Source organism: Mytilus trossulus, chromosome 7, assembly GCF_036588685.1.
Source record: "Mytilus trossulus isolate FHL-02 chromosome 7, PNRI_Mtr1.1.1.hap1, whole genome shotgun sequence".
NCBI lineage: Eukaryota > Metazoa > Mollusca > Bivalvia > Mytilida > Mytilidae > Mytilus > Mytilus trossulus.
In genome coordinates, this window is record NC_086379.1 from 68,437,898 (window position 1) to 68,458,262 (window position 20,365).

At 31.2% G+C, this 20,365-nt stretch overlaps 2 protein-coding genes across 2 annotated transcripts in view; one reads left to right on the forward strand and one right to left on the reverse strand.

The window, feature by feature from the left end:
- Positions 1-1,092, reverse strand: part of LOC134725659 (glutamine--fructose-6-phosphate aminotransferase [isomerizing] 2-like) — a 58,429-nt gene extending 57,337 nt beyond the window's left edge. Inside the window, exon 1 of the mRNA XM_063589670.1 lies at positions 1,023-1,092. Coding sequence (XP_063445740.1) covers positions 1,023-1,029 — 7 coding nt within the window. The 5' untranslated portion in view covers positions 1,030-1,092. The remainder of the gene's footprint in view (positions 1-1,022) is intronic.
- A 241-nt stretch (positions 1,093-1,333) lies between these two features.
- LOC134725660 (DNA polymerase beta-like) lies at positions 1,334-19,718 on the forward strand. Its single transcript, XM_063589671.1, has 13 exons — positions 1,334-1,498; positions 3,490-3,614; positions 4,339-4,413; positions 5,684-5,742; positions 7,299-7,348; positions 8,614-8,665; positions 9,174-9,228; positions 9,605-9,677; positions 13,706-13,776; positions 14,018-14,104; positions 15,371-15,435; positions 16,625-16,764; positions 18,738-19,718. The coding sequence occupies exons 1-13, from the start codon at positions 1,435-1,437 to the stop codon at positions 18,827-18,829; spliced, it is 1,008 nt and encodes a 335-aa protein (XP_063445741.1). The 5' UTR covers positions 1,334-1,434; the 3' UTR covers positions 18,830-19,718.
- The last annotated feature ends 647 nt before the right edge of the window (positions 19,719-20,365 follow it).

Genomic DNA, 20,365 nt, shown 5'->3' on the forward strand with positions numbered 1-20,365 from the left:
ACAATTTTCTTAAATTTAACCATTGAACATTACATTATATTCATATTCAGTTCTAAAAGGATAATTTAATGTAATTTTAATACTCCCTTTAATCAGAAAAAATAAGCTATCCCACTAAAAAATAAAATCTTTATTCTAGTAAACTTGGGACTTAAAAGATAAAAGTTTCTGCATAGAGTAAATCTGTTACACAAAATTGAGTTTGAAAGTTAAGAAGCACCTACACATTCACAGTTTAATCCTATATTGGAATCAAGCCTGAATAAAAAAAATCAAAGTGCATTCATGGGCAGATATATGCAATCATATGTCAATTCTAATGCAACTGATAATAGTCAACACACTGTACCAATTCAGTTAAAAAAGCATAAGTAAATGAGTGTCTTCCGACCAGGAACATATACTGTTCCCATCTCCAACCATACATATACTGTATCATGTAGCAAATTTGACATGTTAAAAATAATATATATTTATATGGGTATGGAATATTTTTATAGAATATTTTTATTTCCCAAATTACAGGGCCCATAAAGGTATATAAAAAAATGTATTGTTTAATGTAGAAACATAAATGCATATAGAAGTTTGATATCCACTTTTACCATTTTAAATTGTTACAGTACAATATACAAATGTATATATTTAATACTCTATCTTTTATATACAAACAAAACTTATATATATATATATGATTATGGTATAACATAAAAAAAAATAATTTTACACAAATGTTTTAGGATCTTTTAGTACATTCACAAAAAATATAAAAATCTGCAAAAGCCAACTTGAAAAATTGTTGATGATGAAACAAGTATAAGATTGAGATTTCTGATGAAACCAGAGACTATATATAAATTACATGTCTGATGAAATAAATCAATAATATAATTAGACAATAAATTGAATAAATGCACTATCAACACTGCATAATTCGAATGTCTAGGCTGTGTTTTTTTTTTACTTATATGAAAACATTAAATAATTTAATGAGATAACAAATTGTTGATTTATTGACTTACCACACATATTACCGTCCTGTTCTGTCAAGCCCAATACACAACAATGTTTACCTGTGCCACGTTTTCTGATATAAATAGTGGATCTGGTACTTTTAAGGAGTCATCCAGAAAAAAGAGGTAACAGGAAACCAGTTTATATCCCTTGCGATATTTACTAATTTTGGTATTGTCCATTTCATCATACATTGATTTAAAAATATATTTAACTATCAGAAAATTTAACTGATAATTTTTTTAGGATTTATTACTGCTTGAAATTTTAATTGATACAAAAATAAACAAACTTCTATATATTTTTTCCTTGATATAAGGGTCTGTTGATAAAAGAGAGCAGCGTTGGCACATTTCAAACGATTTTCTTTGTTCCATTTGCAGATTGATATTAAGGAAAGAACCTCCGTATCGTCTAGTGATGAGTAAACGGAAACATGACGACAGTGAAAACCCAAATTCAGAATATAGCAATTTCTTAATGGGTAAAAATATTTTTTTGAAATTAGGATCTGGGTCCATTCGACTAAATTACAATTAATCCCATTCTTGTTTGCCCTCTTTCACGTTCACATCATACATGTTCGCACCCTGATTACAATCGCTCCTATTTTTGTTTGCCCTCTATCTATCTTCATATTTCTGCGGTCACAACTTTGACTATTACGTGCGGTTGCATGCTTGGCTTATTAATAATTTAAAAGAAATAAATTTGCAGTAATATTACATGTATTACGTTATGCATTGCATTGGTGCTTAGAAAAATTGTAACATTTTTCGTTTATTACATGCATCCACTGGGTTTTATTATCATGGTACATGTATAGTCAGATAACTCATTCTCATTAACTGTTATAAGTAATTCCTAACTATCTATTTTTATCGCCTTTAATCAGATTATACTTGTTAAATGTCAAATCAATCATGTTTATCAGCTGGTGTCCTGTTACGATGTTTATGCAAGTGTCTCAGTTGACCTTAGTTTTGGTTGACCATAGCTGGGGGCTCCTGTATAATACCCTTCTTGTAGAATATTTCTTTGTTCAGAGTCATTTGACCATATTGTAGTATAAAAGAGAGAAATAGACAGTGAGAGGGATACGATATACGAGAGAGATGGTTTTGTGTACGAGAGGAGTGTACATAGAAGATTTAGGATTATGTCACCGTATTGTTGAGCCTGCAGTTAAGATGTTGTAAACTTGTACTACTGTTACATGTACTTTGGATTTTGAATAATACAGTATTGAACTTTAAATGACTTTGTGTTTATGTTAACTTGCAAGACTTCGTTCAGCCTACACCAGGATCCATTTATTTATTTATGTGACCAGGATTCCCTTAATCACCCTACCAGAGATTTTTAGGGTTACCTTGTAAAAGAGAATACTTGGCATTTGTCGTCCGTGGACGTGTGTAATATTTTAATTTAATTCATTTGTTGATGTGACGATAATTTTTTTACTGTAATTGAATCTGGGGATGATTCAGTAGTGAATGCCATTTGAAATTGCTGGTTGAGGATGTTTGCCTTATCTTTGGTGTTTGGTAGAAGCAATCCATCCTTTTTTTAGTGCAGCAACACCTGAATTATCATTTCTCATGCTCTTGATATATGTGAACAGGTTTTTTGGTGTGTGCTTTTTGTTGGTGCTTCCAAGTTTTCAATTGGGAGGTCTAGGATCATGTTTTCAATATAACGCCAATAATATTTTCACGTTCACACCGTACATGTTCTCACCCTGTTTATACCCCATGCAACAAATGTTTTTTACCAGTTCATTGTCATCGGTCTCACTTATATTTATAGACGTAATTACACTTGTATGCAAATTTGTTTGCCATTATGTAAAATCCCACAGGTTCTCGTACATTTTGACATCATAATTCAAAATATTTGACGTTACAAATTTAAAAGTGATTGTTGATCGACGTCAAAAGGTGATTTGGAGTAGATTTAAGTCATTAGGAGGCAAGATACAGCTAAATACCACAAGTGTAAATATGTTTATGAGCGACAAGAAGAATAATTTTAAAACCTACAATATACGACAAGAAAAATTTTTAAAGACAGAGAAAACAAATTTAGCAACAAGAAAGTTTATACTCTATTGCTTCACATAGATAGATACATATTTTTAACTCCAACGTGTCGCTAATAAAATTAATTTCCCTCCATCAAATGACCAATTAATGCTATCAGACATCAGAGCTTAAAATACAATACAGTTATCTCCTAAATAGCCATAAAGAATTGTGATAAAAAGTGTGAAACAGTTCAAACGAAAAAAGAACTTGAAGGAACCTGTTGTTTTAATTTGACTTTGATGTGGTTGGAGGAGAGTTGATCAATCAATAATTATCAGTTTCTACGAGATTTTTTTTAAGCTTTTGCATTATATTTACTTACGTTACTAAATGAAGTTATTTTGTAAATGAATAGCTAATATTACTTTTTATAACTGTATAATTTTAGAGCTGGCTAACTATGAAAAAAATGTGAACAGACAGATGCACAAATTCAATGCCTATCGAAAAGCTGCAGCTGCTATAGCAAAACACCCTACACAAATAAAAACTGGAGCAGAGGCTCAGAAATTAGTGAGTATAATAATGTAAATGGAGGACAGACTCAGAAATGATTGAGATTACCATGTTTACTCTGTGTAAATGAAGTAGATAAAGGGGAATAAAGGGTACATAAATTGTGATTAAAGCCGTCTTAAAAAGACTTAAGAAGTAACTTATAGATACATTATTATATGAGCAAATGCATTATGTGTCTTTTTCTATAGACCCCCCCCCCCCCCCCCCCCAAAAAAAAAAATAATGCCTAGTATTAGGTAATTTTCAAAATCATTGACACCTGTTTGTAGATGGTAATTTTGGAATTAGAATTTCCTGGTGCAATTTAGTACATGCATGTGAATATGTCAACTGAAATATCATTCATCTATGAATAAGTGACAATTACTTTCTTCATCCTCTCTAGAATCATTGTCTAACAGATGTTCATAAACCCAAAAGTATTGGAAGCACAGACAAATCAAACCAGTATGGTTTACTTTTGAAAGATGTGAATATAACTGTCGTGAATATAGGCCAAGAGACATTAGAACGTTATGTAATGTAATTGTTTCCTGTACTTTCGTGCACACTATTGTTAATGTAACGTAACATTATTGTTACATATCTATTTATCTTACGATAATAAAGTATTTCAACTAGCAAGACGTTATTTTCTTCCACAAGTAATACAAAGTTAATAACCCTCATGATAATAACATAACTTATAATGTATATAATGTATGTACATGTATTACAGGATGGAGTTGGAGCAAAGATTGCTAAAAAGTTAGATGAATTTATAGGAACTGGAAAATTAGAAAAATTAGAAAAGGTAAATGACATGTTTTAATTTTCATTTTGAATTGATACACACTTATTTTATATTTGAAATTTGACAACTGTATGGAAAACTCAGTGAAGCATTACAAATGATGACATGAATACCAGTGGTGGATCCAAAAGGGCGGTTGGGGGTCTATGGGGGTTGGACCCCCTTTTTGTTTTACAATCAATGCATTTGAATAGGGACACATAGTTGGAACTCTCCCTTTTTAAATGGCTGGATCTGCCCCTGAATACTGAGTTCCATCACTTTATTTGTATGCTCCTGCCATAGTAGCATCAAATCTATGTTCCCCCCTTCTTTTTAAATAAATCAGCAGAGAATTTAGACACTTGATTATTTTGACTTTTCTTGGGTATTTTTAGCATATACTAGAACACACCCGTGACATCGCGGGCCCGTGACTGAATTAAAGTATATTACTATGCGTAAGCCTTACTTTAGTATTAGTATTGTCATCTGATAAAATCAATGCCGATTATAAGATGCACAGTTTTCTCTGCTTTCAAATCTTTCTGTTTGAACCCGTCGAACTGGAACTTATCAATTATTTGTCATGATAAATACTTATTATTTGGAAAACAAAAGGTCCTGAAATGGAGTATTTTTAATCAACAGCATTGTCCTGTATTGGTTATAAATTAAGTTGAATTCTTTGATTCGCGGTTTTACGTCACTCATGCCCGCTAACAAATTGAAAACTGTACATATACGCCTTATTTTTAGTTCAGATTTTTAGTATTCGTATTGTTATCTTAGAAAGTCTTACTGATTAAAATACTACAATAGGTAACAATTTGACCATTTAGTAGTGTCAACCCTGTGATTATGACCCGTGTATATAGCATATTAATCCTGTATACACTGTTTGGTGGTGCCCCTGTCAGATGCGGAACGTACAGATAAGGTAATAAGTAACAGGTGATTATACTATTGGTATCGGTATCGGACTCGACCCGGAACTTCTTAATTATTGGCATTATTAATAACGTGGAAAACAAAAGGGCCTGGAGTGGTGTAATTTTTAATCTACACCTTTATACTATATTAGTTGTATATAAAGTTGAATTCTTTGATTCGTCGTTTTCACGTGATGACGGCTTACAAATTGGACCTCGTAATTTTAGTATTATAGATTTGTTTTTCTAATTGTTAACTTAACCCTACTATTTGCTTTATAAATCTAAGCATAGCTACTGAACTTCCTTTTGAGACAATACTAATAGTTTATGACAAAATTTTCTTTATTTCATTTCAGATAAGAGCAAACAGTACAAATACGGCTATAAATGAATTGATCAAAGTAACAGGTATTGGGTAAGTAAGCCTTCAAAAATCTTCAAATAAATGTTCTATTTGTCCCAAGAAAAACTATGTACCACTTGTAGTCAAAATGGTGTGTAACATGACCTTTTTCATAACTTATTGAAACACTTTATCTTTTGTTCCCTGCTTATAACCAAAAACATGTACATTATTACAAAATTTCTGATATTGATAAATGTTCAAATTCAATTTGGCTGAAATTACATATCTCATTTCAGTCACTTGTATTCAAATAAGTCATTGCTGTTTCCAGACCCTTGTTCTTACTGTTGTACAGCACATCTGATTTTAGTTATCAAGTTGGAATATTGGTTCATATTACTATCAAAAGAGAGGGGCAAAAGATATCAGAGGAACATTCAGACTCATATAAAATATAAAATGAACTGACAATGCCATGGCTAAAAAAGAAAAAAAATGAACAGACAAACAACAGTACACAAAACACAACATATAAAATAAATACCAAGCAACACGAACCCCACCAAAAAGTGGTGGTGATCTCAGGTGCTCCATTACTGGAAGAAATTTGTCTTATTTTTTTTAAGTTCAGTTACTTTACAATCAGATTAAGGTAGCAAACACTTCCAATCAAATTTTACACTATGGGTGCTATAAACAGTTTCGTATAAAAAACTAGTGGTTATTCCTTGACTAAAAATAACCATTGAGGGAAACCCCTGTTTATTTACTTACTTAGTGAAAAAGTATCATGTTTTTTGTATTTGATTGTAAAAATTAGTTAATTAGCTTTCAATTAAACAGGTTGAATGATTGAAATAATTAAAAAAAAATTATATTAAATATACATGTTTCGAGGGGAGACAACACTGTAAACAGTCTGTTTTTTAGCAGTGAAAATTGAAAACTTATTTGCAGCCACTGTAGCTGTTTTCGGAGCAGGAAACCGTACCCTGAAACAAGATTTTTTTGAAAGGCCAGGTAAAAACCTGCAAAATTCATACAGTTTTGATTATGAAAAATGTGCATGGATCATGTCTTCATGGGGGTGCACATGACCTGATTTCAAGTTTTTTATGTTAAAATTATACCTTTTTTCCTCCATGTTCATTGGATGAAATTTTTATAATATATTAAAAGTACACATTATTTTTATTTCATTATAAACTAGAGAACATTCTGATTCCAGTGATATCTAGTTTTATATAAGTATCTTTATTAATCAGTCCACCAGTAAGGGTCACATATGCATGGTCCCTCAAAACATGACGTCATAGAAAAAAACTGTTGATTGCACCCTATGCACATGCAGTTCTTTAATAACCTGCTACTGTGGATTCATTATTATTCATCGGATATTACTTTTCGTGGGTTCAGATGAACCACGAAATCAAATGTTCAACGAATGACACACATGTATTTTCTATAGAATAGAATGCAGAGCTTGGCAAAATGACGAAATCAAATATCAATGGCCATGCAATTTTTCCTTAATCCATGAAAATTGGTACCCACTAAAAAAATAAATGAATTCACAGTATCTACTAAGGAAAACATTTATTATTGGTTACGTTTTTATTTTGCAGACCAGCAGCAGCTCAGAAGTTTGTACAAGAAGGAATAAAATCAATAGAAGGTAGATTTCTCACATGGCAAGTGTATTCAAATGATTTTGCCAGCTATATATTTGTAAAAAAATTCAATTTATCTCTGGGTTTATTAGAGCTATAATACAATATGTGTGTTTGGCTTTATTGTAAGGTACATGATGTGGTCAAACTTTTTATATTTTATGTAAACTTTTGCTGTCTCGCTTTTGTAATAGTTACCTCACATCTTATTCTCCTTTAATTGTTGAGCCTGCAAATTATGTCTTTGATAGAAGCTTCATTCAATCAAAAGAAAGTATCTAGAGGATTATTTTTTATAATTTTTCCCCATTTCAGTTGAGCGTGTGACTTTTGTCACAAAACATTTTACATATCGATCCTACATTCTGTCATGTCGCTAACAAAACATAATCACACTGAAAACCAGCAACAGCAAAAGAAGGCAGAACACTGGGTTCTGTAGAACTCTTACAAATTGTTTGCTTTATATCTTACATGAAATAACGTTGTTTAACAAAATGTTTTTTGTAATTTTATCCTGAATTGTTTGTTACAACAAGAAAAACATTGTATCAATATACATATCAAACAGTATTATTAAATATTGAAATAAGAAGATTGCATAGGAGACAACTATTCACCAGAAATCAAATGATGTGGATGTTAGCAACTATAGAACACCATACAGCCTCCAACAGTGAGCAAAAACCAAACCATATTATAAGCTATAAAGCCCGTACAAAATGTAAAACAATTGAAATAACAAACACATTGGCATGATTTATGTTCAAACAATAATTGAAAACCACTATGACAGGCCACCAGAACATCTGAGTGGCAGGCTTCTGATCTGAGCCAGGCTCATAAAGAATGTGACAGGTTTAATCATGTTTTCCAGCACTCAACCCTCCAAAAACCTGGGAAAGTGGTGCAACAAAGCTACACAAGAAAAAGATTATAAAAACATATTTATTATATATTATATATATTTATTAAAGTTTATCATTGTTCATTACAGTAAGAAATATATATAATAAACACTTTTTTAAGCTGAGAAATGATTTATTTTTTACTATTTGTTGTAAACATGGTGAAGGTCTGATATTTATAAATAAATAAAAAAAATGGTCAAAATATCAAAGAGATGAAAATATCAAGTAATAGAAATGCAATAGTGAATACATGTAAAAAAAGAAATTTGGCAGTTTGTATCACCTCTATAATGGTTTCAGAAGTTTATAAAAGTAAGCAAATGAATTTTAATAATCAAGAAATAATTGTTTAATTGTAGATTTAAGAAAAAACACAGATAAATTAAATCATCATCAGCAAATTGGTCTAAAGTAAGTAGCATTATTTTAGAAATATTTGACAGTCCGTTTTTGATTTGAGATAATTATTACCATGTGTAGCATATGACATAAATACATACAATATATTTCTATGCCACACCTACGATAGTAGAGGGGCATTATGTTTTCTGGTCCGTGCGTCCGTCTGTCCCCCTTCAGGTTAAAGTTTTTGGTCAAGGTAGTTTTTGATGAAGTTGAAGTCCAATCGACTTCAAACTTAGTACACGTGTTCCCTATGATATGATCTTTTTAATTTTAATGCCAAATTAGAGTTTTTATCCCAATGTCACGGTCCACTGAACATAGAAAATGAAAGTGCGAGTTTGGCATTCGTGTACTGAGGACACATTCTTGTTACTAATGAGAAAAAAAACTATTTTGGACATTTGGATATAATTTCAACTATTAAGTATTACTATATACATAATAGTGATTTACATGAATTTCCTATAGTAGTAAATTGAAATAATCTCGCAAGTATATCTAAATTCCATTTCAGACATTTTGAAGATTTTGAAACCAGAATTCCAAGAAAAGAGATGTTAGAACTTCAGGTATTTACAGAGCATACTCAGTTTATTCATCTTTGAGGTCGACTCATCGTAACTTTTAGGTGTTGTTGGAGCACTGATGATGTTCATACCAGTATTAACATGATTGGAAGAATAAGGGAGATAATCATTGTATTTAAGCAAGCTTAATTAGGTTAACATGACATATGTTTTGGACTAGTTATATTAATATATTCAACAACATTTTATGTATATATTTATTAATAAATTCCTCATAGTTAATATGTTTTAGGTTAACTCCAACTAACTCATTAAGTTATATAAGTAAATATAATGAAATTTATAGGCTTTAGGTCCTCATAAGTTTTGCTGTTATTGACAGTTTTTTAACAAATTAAAAATGGTAACTTTTCTACAGGATCTTGCATTACGAGAAATTCACAAACTAGACACAGAATATAATGCTGAAGTATGTGGAAGTTTTAGAAGAGGTAAGTTACAATAAAGTAATAAATATGTGATCAGGGGTAAAAATAAGTTACCAGTATTCAACGATCCAATATCAAAATGATACAGTTTTGACACAAAGGGAAAACATTGTCCTGATGACACCTATCTATAGGTGAAACATGTCGTCCAAATAAACAGATACTTTGCAGTAAAACTTTAGTGTTGTTGTCTTTATTGTTGACATATTCATTATTTTCAAGATGACTGAATACCTAACAGTATCCACTCATTTTTACCCTACCACATAGTGACAATCACCACTTCAGGTGTTGGTTCACTTATATTTTTACACTAAGGGAAAAAGTATGATCTAAAACAATGGACCATTGCCAAAACCATAAAATGATATACAAGAAATCTTAATTACAAGTTCAAATTGCATTGAATTAGAGAAGAGTAGAAACTGTGGATGGAGGAATAACAAAATTAGAAAACATTTGGTTTCATCTTCCCTGTCAATACAACTCTGACATACAATGAAACCTTAAACAAGATATGTCCGGTAATAGCTAATTCTAATGCATCAACATTTGTAACATTCGTTTTGATTGGATAACTTCACTTATTTACATGGCATCAAATGACAATTGATGCTATCGGACATACATGCAAGTGCAGACGGCATAAGAAAGATTTTAAATACATGTTTTAACGTTGTTTTCTGTCAGTTTCATTAGAATGGAGATAACAATATTGTGTTTTAAGCTCTGATGGCATCAATTGGGGATATGGTGGTCACAAATACCCGTTTACTTTCTCCACTAAGGCGTCGCCAGTAAACTTAATTTGAGACCATCAAATCCCCAATTGATGCTGTCGGAGCTTAAAGTCATAAGAAACGAGTGACCGGTGAAAAATAATGTTCTTCCAATTCTTAAACCAATGCATACAAACATCATAAACTTTGTCTTCTGTGCTCGAATTTATCATTTTTTTCGTGTAAAGGAGTAGGTCCGGTAAGGCCCCTTTTTGGCCCAAAAATGTAACAGTTTTACAAAATTGTTAAAATGTAAACCTTTGGTTTTTTATTGGACAGTTGAATGCTTCTGCTACATACATATGGGCTGTTTTTGGCAATACAATGCACATATATCGGGTTGTAGCACAAGTAAGTCATGCTAAATTACTGAAATCTTCAAAATTCTATCATTTTAGTTAAATTTTTGACGGTTTACGTGTAAAACGAAAGTGGCCGCATTCGTGTTCATCCATAATATTGCAATGTAAGTTGTATTTTATGATAATACATAACATATATAAAGGTTGTGGATGAACACGGATGCGGCCACTTTCATTTTTGCCAAAAACCATCTGAAAAGTGACGTTTTTTTGCATATTTGAGCGATTTTTATACGACCGCAAATTTTGAAAAAATTTTCGTCGTATATTGCTATCACGTTGGCGTCGTCGTCGTTGTCTTTGTCGTCGTCCGAATACTTTTAGTTTTCGCACTCTAACTTTAGTAAAAGTGAATATAAATCTATAAAATTTTATCACAAGGTTTATGACCACAAAAGGAAGGTTGGTATTGATTTTGGGAGTTTTGGTCCCAACATTTTTGGAATTAGGGGCCAAAAAGGGCCCAAATAAGCATTTTCTTGGTTTTCGCACTATAACTTTAGAATCAGTTAATAGAAATCTATGAAATTTTGACACAAGGTTTATGACCACAAAAGAAAGGTTGGGATTGATTTTGGGAGTTTTGGTTTCAATAGTGTAGGAATTAGGGGCCAAAAAAGGGCCCAAATAAGCATTATTCTTGGTTTTCGCACAATAACTTTAGTTTAAGTAAATAGAAAATAATGAAATTTAAACACAATGTTTATGACCACAAAAGGAAGGTTGGTATTGATTTTTGGAGTTTAGGTCCCAACAGTTTAGGAATTAGGGGCCAAAAAGGGACCCAAATAAGCATTTTTCTTGGTTTTCGCACCATAACTTTAGTATAAGTAAATAGAAATCTATGAAATTTAAACACAAGGTTTATGACCATAAAAGGAAGGTTGGTAATGATTTTGGGAGTTTTGGTCCCAACAGTTTACAAATAAGGGGCCCAAAGGGTCCAAAATTAAACTTTGTTTGATTTCATCAAAATTGAATAATTGGGGTTCTTTGATATGCCGAATCTAACTGTGTATGTAGATTTTTAACTTTTGGTCCCGTTTTCAAATTGGTCTACATTAAGGTCCAAAGGGTCCAAAATTAAACTTCGTTTGATTTTGACAAAAAATTAATCGGTTGGGTTCTTTGATATGCTGAATCTAAAAATGTACTTAGATTCTTAATTATCGGCCCAGTTTTCAAGTTGGTCCAAATCGGGGTCCAATATTAAACTTTGTTTGATTTCATCAAAAATTGAATAAATGGGGTTCTTTGATATGCCAAATCTAACTGTGTATGTAGATTCCTCATTTTTGGTCTTGTTTTCAAATTGGTCTAAATTAAAGTCCAAAGGGTCCAAAATTAAAATTAGTTTAATTTTAACAAAAATTGAAATCTTAGGGTTCTTTGATATGCTGAATCCAAACATGTACTTAGATTTTTGATTCTTGGCCCAGTTTTCAAGTTGGTCCAAATCAGGATCTAAAATTATTATATTTAGTTTTGTGCAATAGCAAGTCTTTTCAATTGCACAGTATTGCGCAATGGCAAGAAATATCTTATTGCAAAATATTGTGAAATAGCAATTTTGTTTTTAATTAGAGTTATCTTTCTTTGTCCAGAATAGTAAGCAAGAAATATCTAATTGTAAGATTTTTTTTATTTGGAGTTATCTTTCTTTGTCCAGAATCAACTTAAATCTTTGTTATATATACAATATACAATGTATATTCACTTTTTACTACCAACTGATAAATTAAAATAATCTTTACCATTCAGTGATAACAAGCAGTTTTTTTACATCTTAATATTTTATGATGTATTTAAATGAGTAGTAATTGTTGCAAACTCCATTAGAAATTTTAATTGAGATTAGTTTTGGAATAAGGGAAAGGGGGATGTGATTAAAAAAATTGGGTTCAATTTTCTCATTTGAAATTTCATAAATAAAAAGAAAATTTCTTCAAACATTTTTTTTGAGAGGAATAATATTCAACAGCATAGTGAATTGCTCTAAGAGAAAACAAAAATTTTAATTTCATTAGAACACATTCATTCTGTGTCAGAAACCTATGCTGTGTCAACTATTTAATCACAATCCAAATTTAGAGCTGAATCCAGCTTGAATGTTGTGTCCATACTTGCCCCAACCGTTCAGGGTTCAACCTCTGCGGTCGTATAAAGCTACGCCCTGCGGAGCATCTGGTTCATATTTGAGCTTCAATCGGATCGTTTTTAATGACTTAATCAGTTAAAATCTTTCACATAAACTAATTGAATCAAGTGAAATAGACACTTAAGTGTTTAAAAAGTGGTCAAAATTTTTTCGTCAGATAAGACTGAAATTTGAGGCCAAAATGAGTCCTTACCGGACCTACTCCTTTCGTACAATCGTCAATTTGTTTTTCATTCGGTCAGTGTTGTTGTGAAAATATGGCAGGTATTAAAGTTCGTGTTTTGAAGCCGAAGTTTAACGATTGTCACCTGTTTGTCAACAATTGACGAAAAATAAACAAAAAAGCATGGAAATTGAGCACGTGTTTAACATGTAAATTCAGATAATAGTTTATTTTAAGGACATCCATGCGTATTGTGGTCACCGGATTTTTACGAGATGGGTCACACTGAGGTCACCTTGCATACGGAAAATATATCGGGGGAATTGCTTGCTGGAAGGAAGCAATTCAAATAAAGTAAACTTCTTCTAAATATGAATAAATTAAAGAATTTTCTTCAGAAAAAAGTATATGTACATAAGTTTTGCAATGAAAACTATCCATTGAGTTATAAAAAAACGTATGCATTATTTTTTTTGATTTGAGGTTTCTTATGACTTTAAAATACAATACAGTTATCTCCTAAATGTTAAGAGTGATTTGATTGAAAGTTTGACCTTGACTGTTTTTAGGTGCAGAGACGAGTGGTGATATAGATGTACTGTTAACACATCCATCATTTACATCAACTTCTAACAAAAAGGTACGTTCAACTAAAGAATGCATTTTTGTTAAAATTTCCCAATATCGGTATGAATTCTTATTGAATTACATCTGTAAATTTTATTTGAAGTTATAAATTGAATAAATAATAACATGTGGTCAGTATAATTCTTTGTTGAATAACATTTGAAAATAGAGTTAAAAATCAATTAAATTATTACATGGGATCAATATAATAGACAAACTGTATACAAGCCATGATTTTTTGATTTTTTTTCCAGCCAAAATGTCTTCATGATGTAGTTAAACAATTTGAAGAAGTAGGCTTCATAACAGATTCATTATCACATGGGGATGCTAAATTTATGGTAAGTCACAATCTTATTTTAGATTTTAATTGATGATGGTCTGGAAATAATATATCCTTTCTCGTTAACCACTAATTAATTTTAGAACTAAGCAATGTGATTAAATGTACTTTTTGGAACCTTGACAGAGTGAACCACAAGTGGTAGGTCAATATTTTGTATTCAGTTGTAGAAGCTTTGGCATATCTCATTTCCATGGAGACTATTTGACCCCGCCCCTCAATCATGGTCTATTGACTTTGAAACTTTTGCTTAGTTTACATGTATTAGTTTGTGATTATGTCAGATTATGGAGAACCACTAGTGGTCGTTCAATGATACTTGGTATGCAGTTGTATTAGCATTGGCATATCTCATTGCCATGGACATTATTTGGCTTCATCGCCTTAGTCATGGTCTATTGACTTTTGCTAAATTTTACATGTATTAGTTTGTGATTACGTCAATTCAAGGTGAACCATTAATGGTACGCCAATGTTTAGTTTAGTTTATTAGAGAAAACTCAGCCGCAGAAGACTGCGTAACAGGAGCATATTTATATACACAATATTAATTACAACATAGTTCATATGTTAATTGGTATTCAGTTGTATAAGCATTAGCACATCTTATTTCCATTGAGATCATTTGGCCCCACCCCTCAGTCATGGTCTATTAAGATGAACTGCTAAGTCAATGATATTTGGTATGCAAATTAATTGGCATTTACAAGTCTTGTTTCCATGGAGATTATAAAGCCCTACCCCCTCATTATGGTTCATTGACTTTGAAACTTTTACATAGTTTACAAGTTATGTTTGTGTTTATGTTTGCTTTAAATGAATGACTTATGATAAGTCAATTGTATTTGTTATGCAGTTGTTTTATCATTGGCATATCTCATTTGCATGAAGATTTTCAGCTATGTACCATGAGCCATGATTCCTTGACTTTGAATATTTGCATAACTTACATGTTAGAGAATAGTTATTTTAATTTCAACATTTGCATAGCCAATACTACAAAAAGGCGAGACATATCTCTGTGATAATAGTTTATTTATGAATAACTACATATATTAATTAATGATTATTCTTAATAAAACATACAACATTTAGTGAAGAGAGTTACATTACAGTTGCTACAAAATTACAAAAAAAATCAGATTGATCATATAGAGGTTAAATGGAAAAGAATGTCTAGAAGAAGGATATCAATCATGTACTGTTATTTCATGCTACTGGTTAATTGTAAGTATTTACTATTGTTATTCTCTCATGTCCATAGGGTGTGTGCATACTGAAGATGAAGGTTGGCGGTGAGGAACCTAAATACAGGAGAATTGACATCAGGTAAGTGATAGACGTATAAGTTATGATACATATAGAGTATTTTGTCATGATGTTAAGCGACTAACAATCCATCAATACATATTGAATAATCGCATCTTTGTTTTTAATGTCAACAAGAATATCAAGCAAGGTCATCTAATTAAGTGGGTATCGAAAAACTAAAATGTAATTATATATTCGTCCTAACTGCAAGTTATTTTGTTGTTCAGAATATGAATAAAACAAAATGCTTAGTAAAACTATTTAACGCATACAAAACATTTTTAAAGTTGTTCGGTTGTTTGAATGCAGAATTATTTCATTGATAAATTGATGCAGATTGACATGAAAATTTGACGTTGCTGTATTGTCATGTGACTTCATTGCCTTATATTGTTGACTCGAGTCCTGTCCATGATATAGAAAAAGTATTAGGCAGTTAGATTAAAGGGAAAATGTTCAAATTGCCGATTATTATAAATATTACTTGACTTTTTTGACAGAGATGAAATATATCTGAATAAAGTTTTTTAAAAGATAACCAAATTTAAGTCTTCAGCTCAATATATTAAAGACAGTTCATTCAAATCTGTTGTTTTTTTTCTTTCTCTTCAATTTTATGAATAAGAATCATTTGAAGATTTAAAAACAAGAATGTGTCCAAAGTACACGGATGCCCCACTCGCACTATCATTTTCCATGTTCAATGGACCGTGAAAATGGATAAAAAATATAATTAGGCATTAAAATTAGAAAGATCATATCATAGGGAACATTTGTAATAAGTTTCAAGTTGATTGGACTTCAACTTCATCAAAAACTACCTCGACCAAAGACTTTAACCTGAAACTCGCACCTTCATTTTCTATGTTCAGTGGACCGTGAAATTGTGGTCAAAAGTTTAATTTGTCTTTAAAATTAGAAAGATCATATCATAAGGAACCTATGTACTAAGTTTCAAGTTGATTGGACTTCAGCTTCATCAAAAACTACCTTGACCAAAAACGTTAACCCGAAGCGGGACAGACGGACGAGCGAACGGACGCACAGACCAGAAAACATAATGCCCCTCTTCTATCGTAGGTGGGGCATAAAAAATATAACAGGTCATTTCTGAGTTATATCATTATATTATATTGTGTATTATTTCATTAAATTTTTTATGTAAGAATGGAAAATAACAACACAACATATGTTTGTTTTATTTAAGATTGATTCCCTTTGACCAGTATTATTGTGCATTGCTGTATTTTACTGGCAGTGACGTTTTCAACAAGAATATGAGAGCACATGCATTAGAGAAAGGATTTACACTGAATGAATATACTCTTAGGCCACTAGGTAGTACAGGTAAGACTTCAGTAATTAAATAAACTGCTGATTAAACTGATAAATCATATGCAAAAACACTTAATGTAAGCATCAAAAGGTAAAATGAAATATGATTAAAGAGTAAACAACCAGTAGCAATGAAGAATATTTGTCTTTGACCTATCAGTCATAGTCTAGTGCCTATCAGACTGAGTTAATGTGTTGAAGTTGGTTATAAGGTCACATTAAGAGGATCTACTATAAGAGCATTTGCATAATTCACGCATTTGCTGGTGTATCCATATCGACGTATCGTAAAACATGTATATGATGAAAGAAAAAATAAAGTCAAGTTGGTCCCGATAAAGATATTTTACCATGCACTTAATTTTAAGTAAGGTGGTGGCTAAATCATTATTTTATATAAATCTGCCAGATATGTATACTTATACGTTAATTCGTGTAAGTATCCAGATACATGAATAATGCAAACGCTCTAAAGACAAATCATTGATATTTGGTAGACATTTGTATAAGCATTAACACACAATATGTATGAATAAGGGACAATAATATTTAGAATGGAAATGGGGAATGTGTCAAAGAGACAACAACCCGACCAAATAAAAAATTAACAGCAGAAGGTCACCAACAGGTCTTCAATGTAGCGAGAAATTCTTGTACCCGGAGGCGTCCTTCAGCTGGCCCCTAAACAAATATATACTAGTTCAGTGATAATGAACGCCATACTAATTTCCAAATTGTACACAAGAAACTAAAATTTAAATAATACAAGACTAACAAAGGCCAGAGGCTCCTGACTTGGGACAGGCGCAAAAATGCGTCGGGGTTAAACATGTTTGTGAGATCTCAACCCTCCCCCTATACCTCTAACCAATGTAGAAAAGTAAAAGCATAACAATACGCACATTAAAATTCAGTTCAAGAGAAGTCCGAGTCTGATGTCAGAAGATGTAACCAAAGAAAATAAATAAAATGACAATAATACATAAATAACAACAGACTACTAGCAGTTATCTGACATGCCAGCTCCAGACTTCAATTAAACTGACTGAAAGATTATGATTTCATCATATGAACATCAGGCACAATCCTTCCCGTAAGGGGTTTAGTATCATACCATCATAACATATATGAGAAGAACATAACCTGTGTCATGCCAACAACTGTTTTTAGAATAAATGTGTTTAGTTCCGACGCAAAGACCTTATCAGTGACTCAATATTAACGCCAAAATATGCAATCTTTAATGACTTGACAACAGTATCGTAATTATATCCCTTCTTAATAAGTCTATTCAAAGGTTTTGTAAGTTTATGAGGAGAATACTGACACCTTTGTGCTTTATAAAGAATATTTCCATAAAAAATTGGATGTGAAATACCTGAACGTATAAGAAGTCTGCATGTTGAGCTATATTTACGAATGATGTCTTTATACCGATGATAAAATTTAGTAAATGTTTTGACTAGTTTGTAATATCAAAAACCCTGGTGTAATAATTTTTCAGTAATACATAAATTTCTCTCGTTAAAATCTAAAACATTGTTACATACACGAGCGAATCATACAAGTTGAGATATATAAACACCGTAAGATGGTGACAAGGAACGTCACCATCTAAAAACGGATAATTAATGATAGGAAATGAAAAATCATCCCTTTTATCATAAATTTTAGTATTCAGCTTTCAAAAATAGATTGAAATTTTCAAGTTCCTCTTCTAAATTTATAATAATGAAACTACATCTCTTATTCTTTATGGATGCTGGAAAGGCACCAAGAGAGACTTAAAATTCTTTGTAATTGAATGAATCACTTCATCTACTTGTTTTACTATTGGGAAAGATATAATATAGTGTAGATACTCACAACTTATCAAATACAAAATCTACTAGGAAATTAAGTATAATTTTTACTTTATATGGAAGAACTAGTTATATAATATTTATAGATAATTTTTATCTACTTAACTTTTATTTTTTTAACAGGAACTCCAGGAGAACCTCTTCCAATAACTTCTGAAGAAGATATATTTGACTATTTAGAATATGAATTTAAAAAACCATGTGACAGGAAATAACAGTGTAGATACTTACAACACAATTGTGACCAAATACCTTAACCACATACTTGACAAAGAATGAATGGAATGATATGGTATAAAGAGAAGATTCCCATAAAAACATTAAACCCCTCCCTCAACTGTCTTTAGTGGAGCATTGTTAAGAAGCTTTGTTGCTTAAGTTTTCTGATTTATGAGGTTCTTATATGTATATTTATACCTTGACTGTGCAGTGAATGTAGAATTCTTATTAAGTTTATTATGGTGCTGTGTTCATGTTTATTTATTATCATATTCACTTTTGAATAATCATTGTCCACTTTCATTTTCTGCATCTACAAAATAAAACAAGAGTTAAAAAGGGGTAGATACCAAGAAAGCAATCTAAAGCCAAACATTATGGTAAGATATGTAGGCAAACAAACAATAGTCTACATAATGGTAAACTACATTTACTATAAGCAAACCCCACCTTAACCTACAGCTAATCTCAGCTGATCACAGAGGGTGAACAAGTTCATTGAAGTCAAAAAATCCATCTTCTTGATGATCATAAGTAGCACCTTTAAGTTGACAACCTTATTAGATTAAATTAAATGTTTCTTACCATATAACAATCTTTTCCTAAATTAAAATCCAGTCATTAGTGTCAACATCATTGCCGTGTGACTGACTGTAAAAGTGGGTTAACATGGCTGATATAATGCTTTACAAAGATTTTCATTTTAAAAATAAAGAATTGCAAAAATATTCCACTGCAGGTTTTATATTTTATAAAGAATTCCCTTTCATAAATAAACAATCACAAGGTTGTATATGTTTTACTTTTCATATTATTAGGCAGCAAAGTTAAATATATATGTGTTCATGCTGTTTTCAGTTGTATATGTTGTTGTTTGTTTGTTATGTTGTATGTATGATATCATTCATGTCTTTTCATGTTTATAATAACTTTTTATATGAAATAAATGTTCAAAAATAGATTTATCTTGAATATATACAGTTGATGATCTTTAACTATTCAGATATATAAAGTTCAGTATTTAAGAAAATTGCTGTAATTCCATTTTACTCCAGATATATAACATCACAGTTCCCAAATTACACCTATTCAACAAAAATAGCTGTTGAAATCTTACTAGTTTTCTTTGAGACTAAACTATTTGCAATTTTATGATTTGACACTTTATCTGTCTTTCAACATAGGTAAACATGTTTAGTTGTACACAAAACATTCACAGTATTTATAAACAGATAAACCATTCACCAAAAAAAAAAAATCTGCAGAAACATTGTCATGCGACATTAACAAAAAGTCATCTTTTAAAAATGAGCAAATAAAATATGTTAAAAGCATCCATTTCTAAAAAAAAAAGGGAATAATAAGCATGGACTAATGTAAATTTGTTCTAAATATTTATGCCCCATTTGTGGACATTATGTTTTCTGGTCTGCCTCCATTCATCGGTTTGTTCATCCGTTCGTCCATCCTTCATCCATTGGTCTGTCTCTCCCGCTTTAGGTTAAAGTTTTTGGTCAAGGTAGTTTTTGATG

Coding starts and splice junctions, on each gene's coding strand:
- LOC134725660 (XM_063589671.1), top strand. CDS start 1,435: ATGAGTAAACGGAAACATGACGACAGTGAAAACCCAAATTCAGAATAT. Junction 8,666..9,173: donor CATCAGCAAATTGGTCTAAA/GTAAGTAGCATT, acceptor ATTCCATTTCAG/ACATTTTGAAGATTTTGAAA. Junction 13,777..14,017: donor CATCAACTTCTAACAAAAAG/GTACGTTCAACT, acceptor TTTTTTTTCCAG/CCAAAATGTCTTCATGATGT.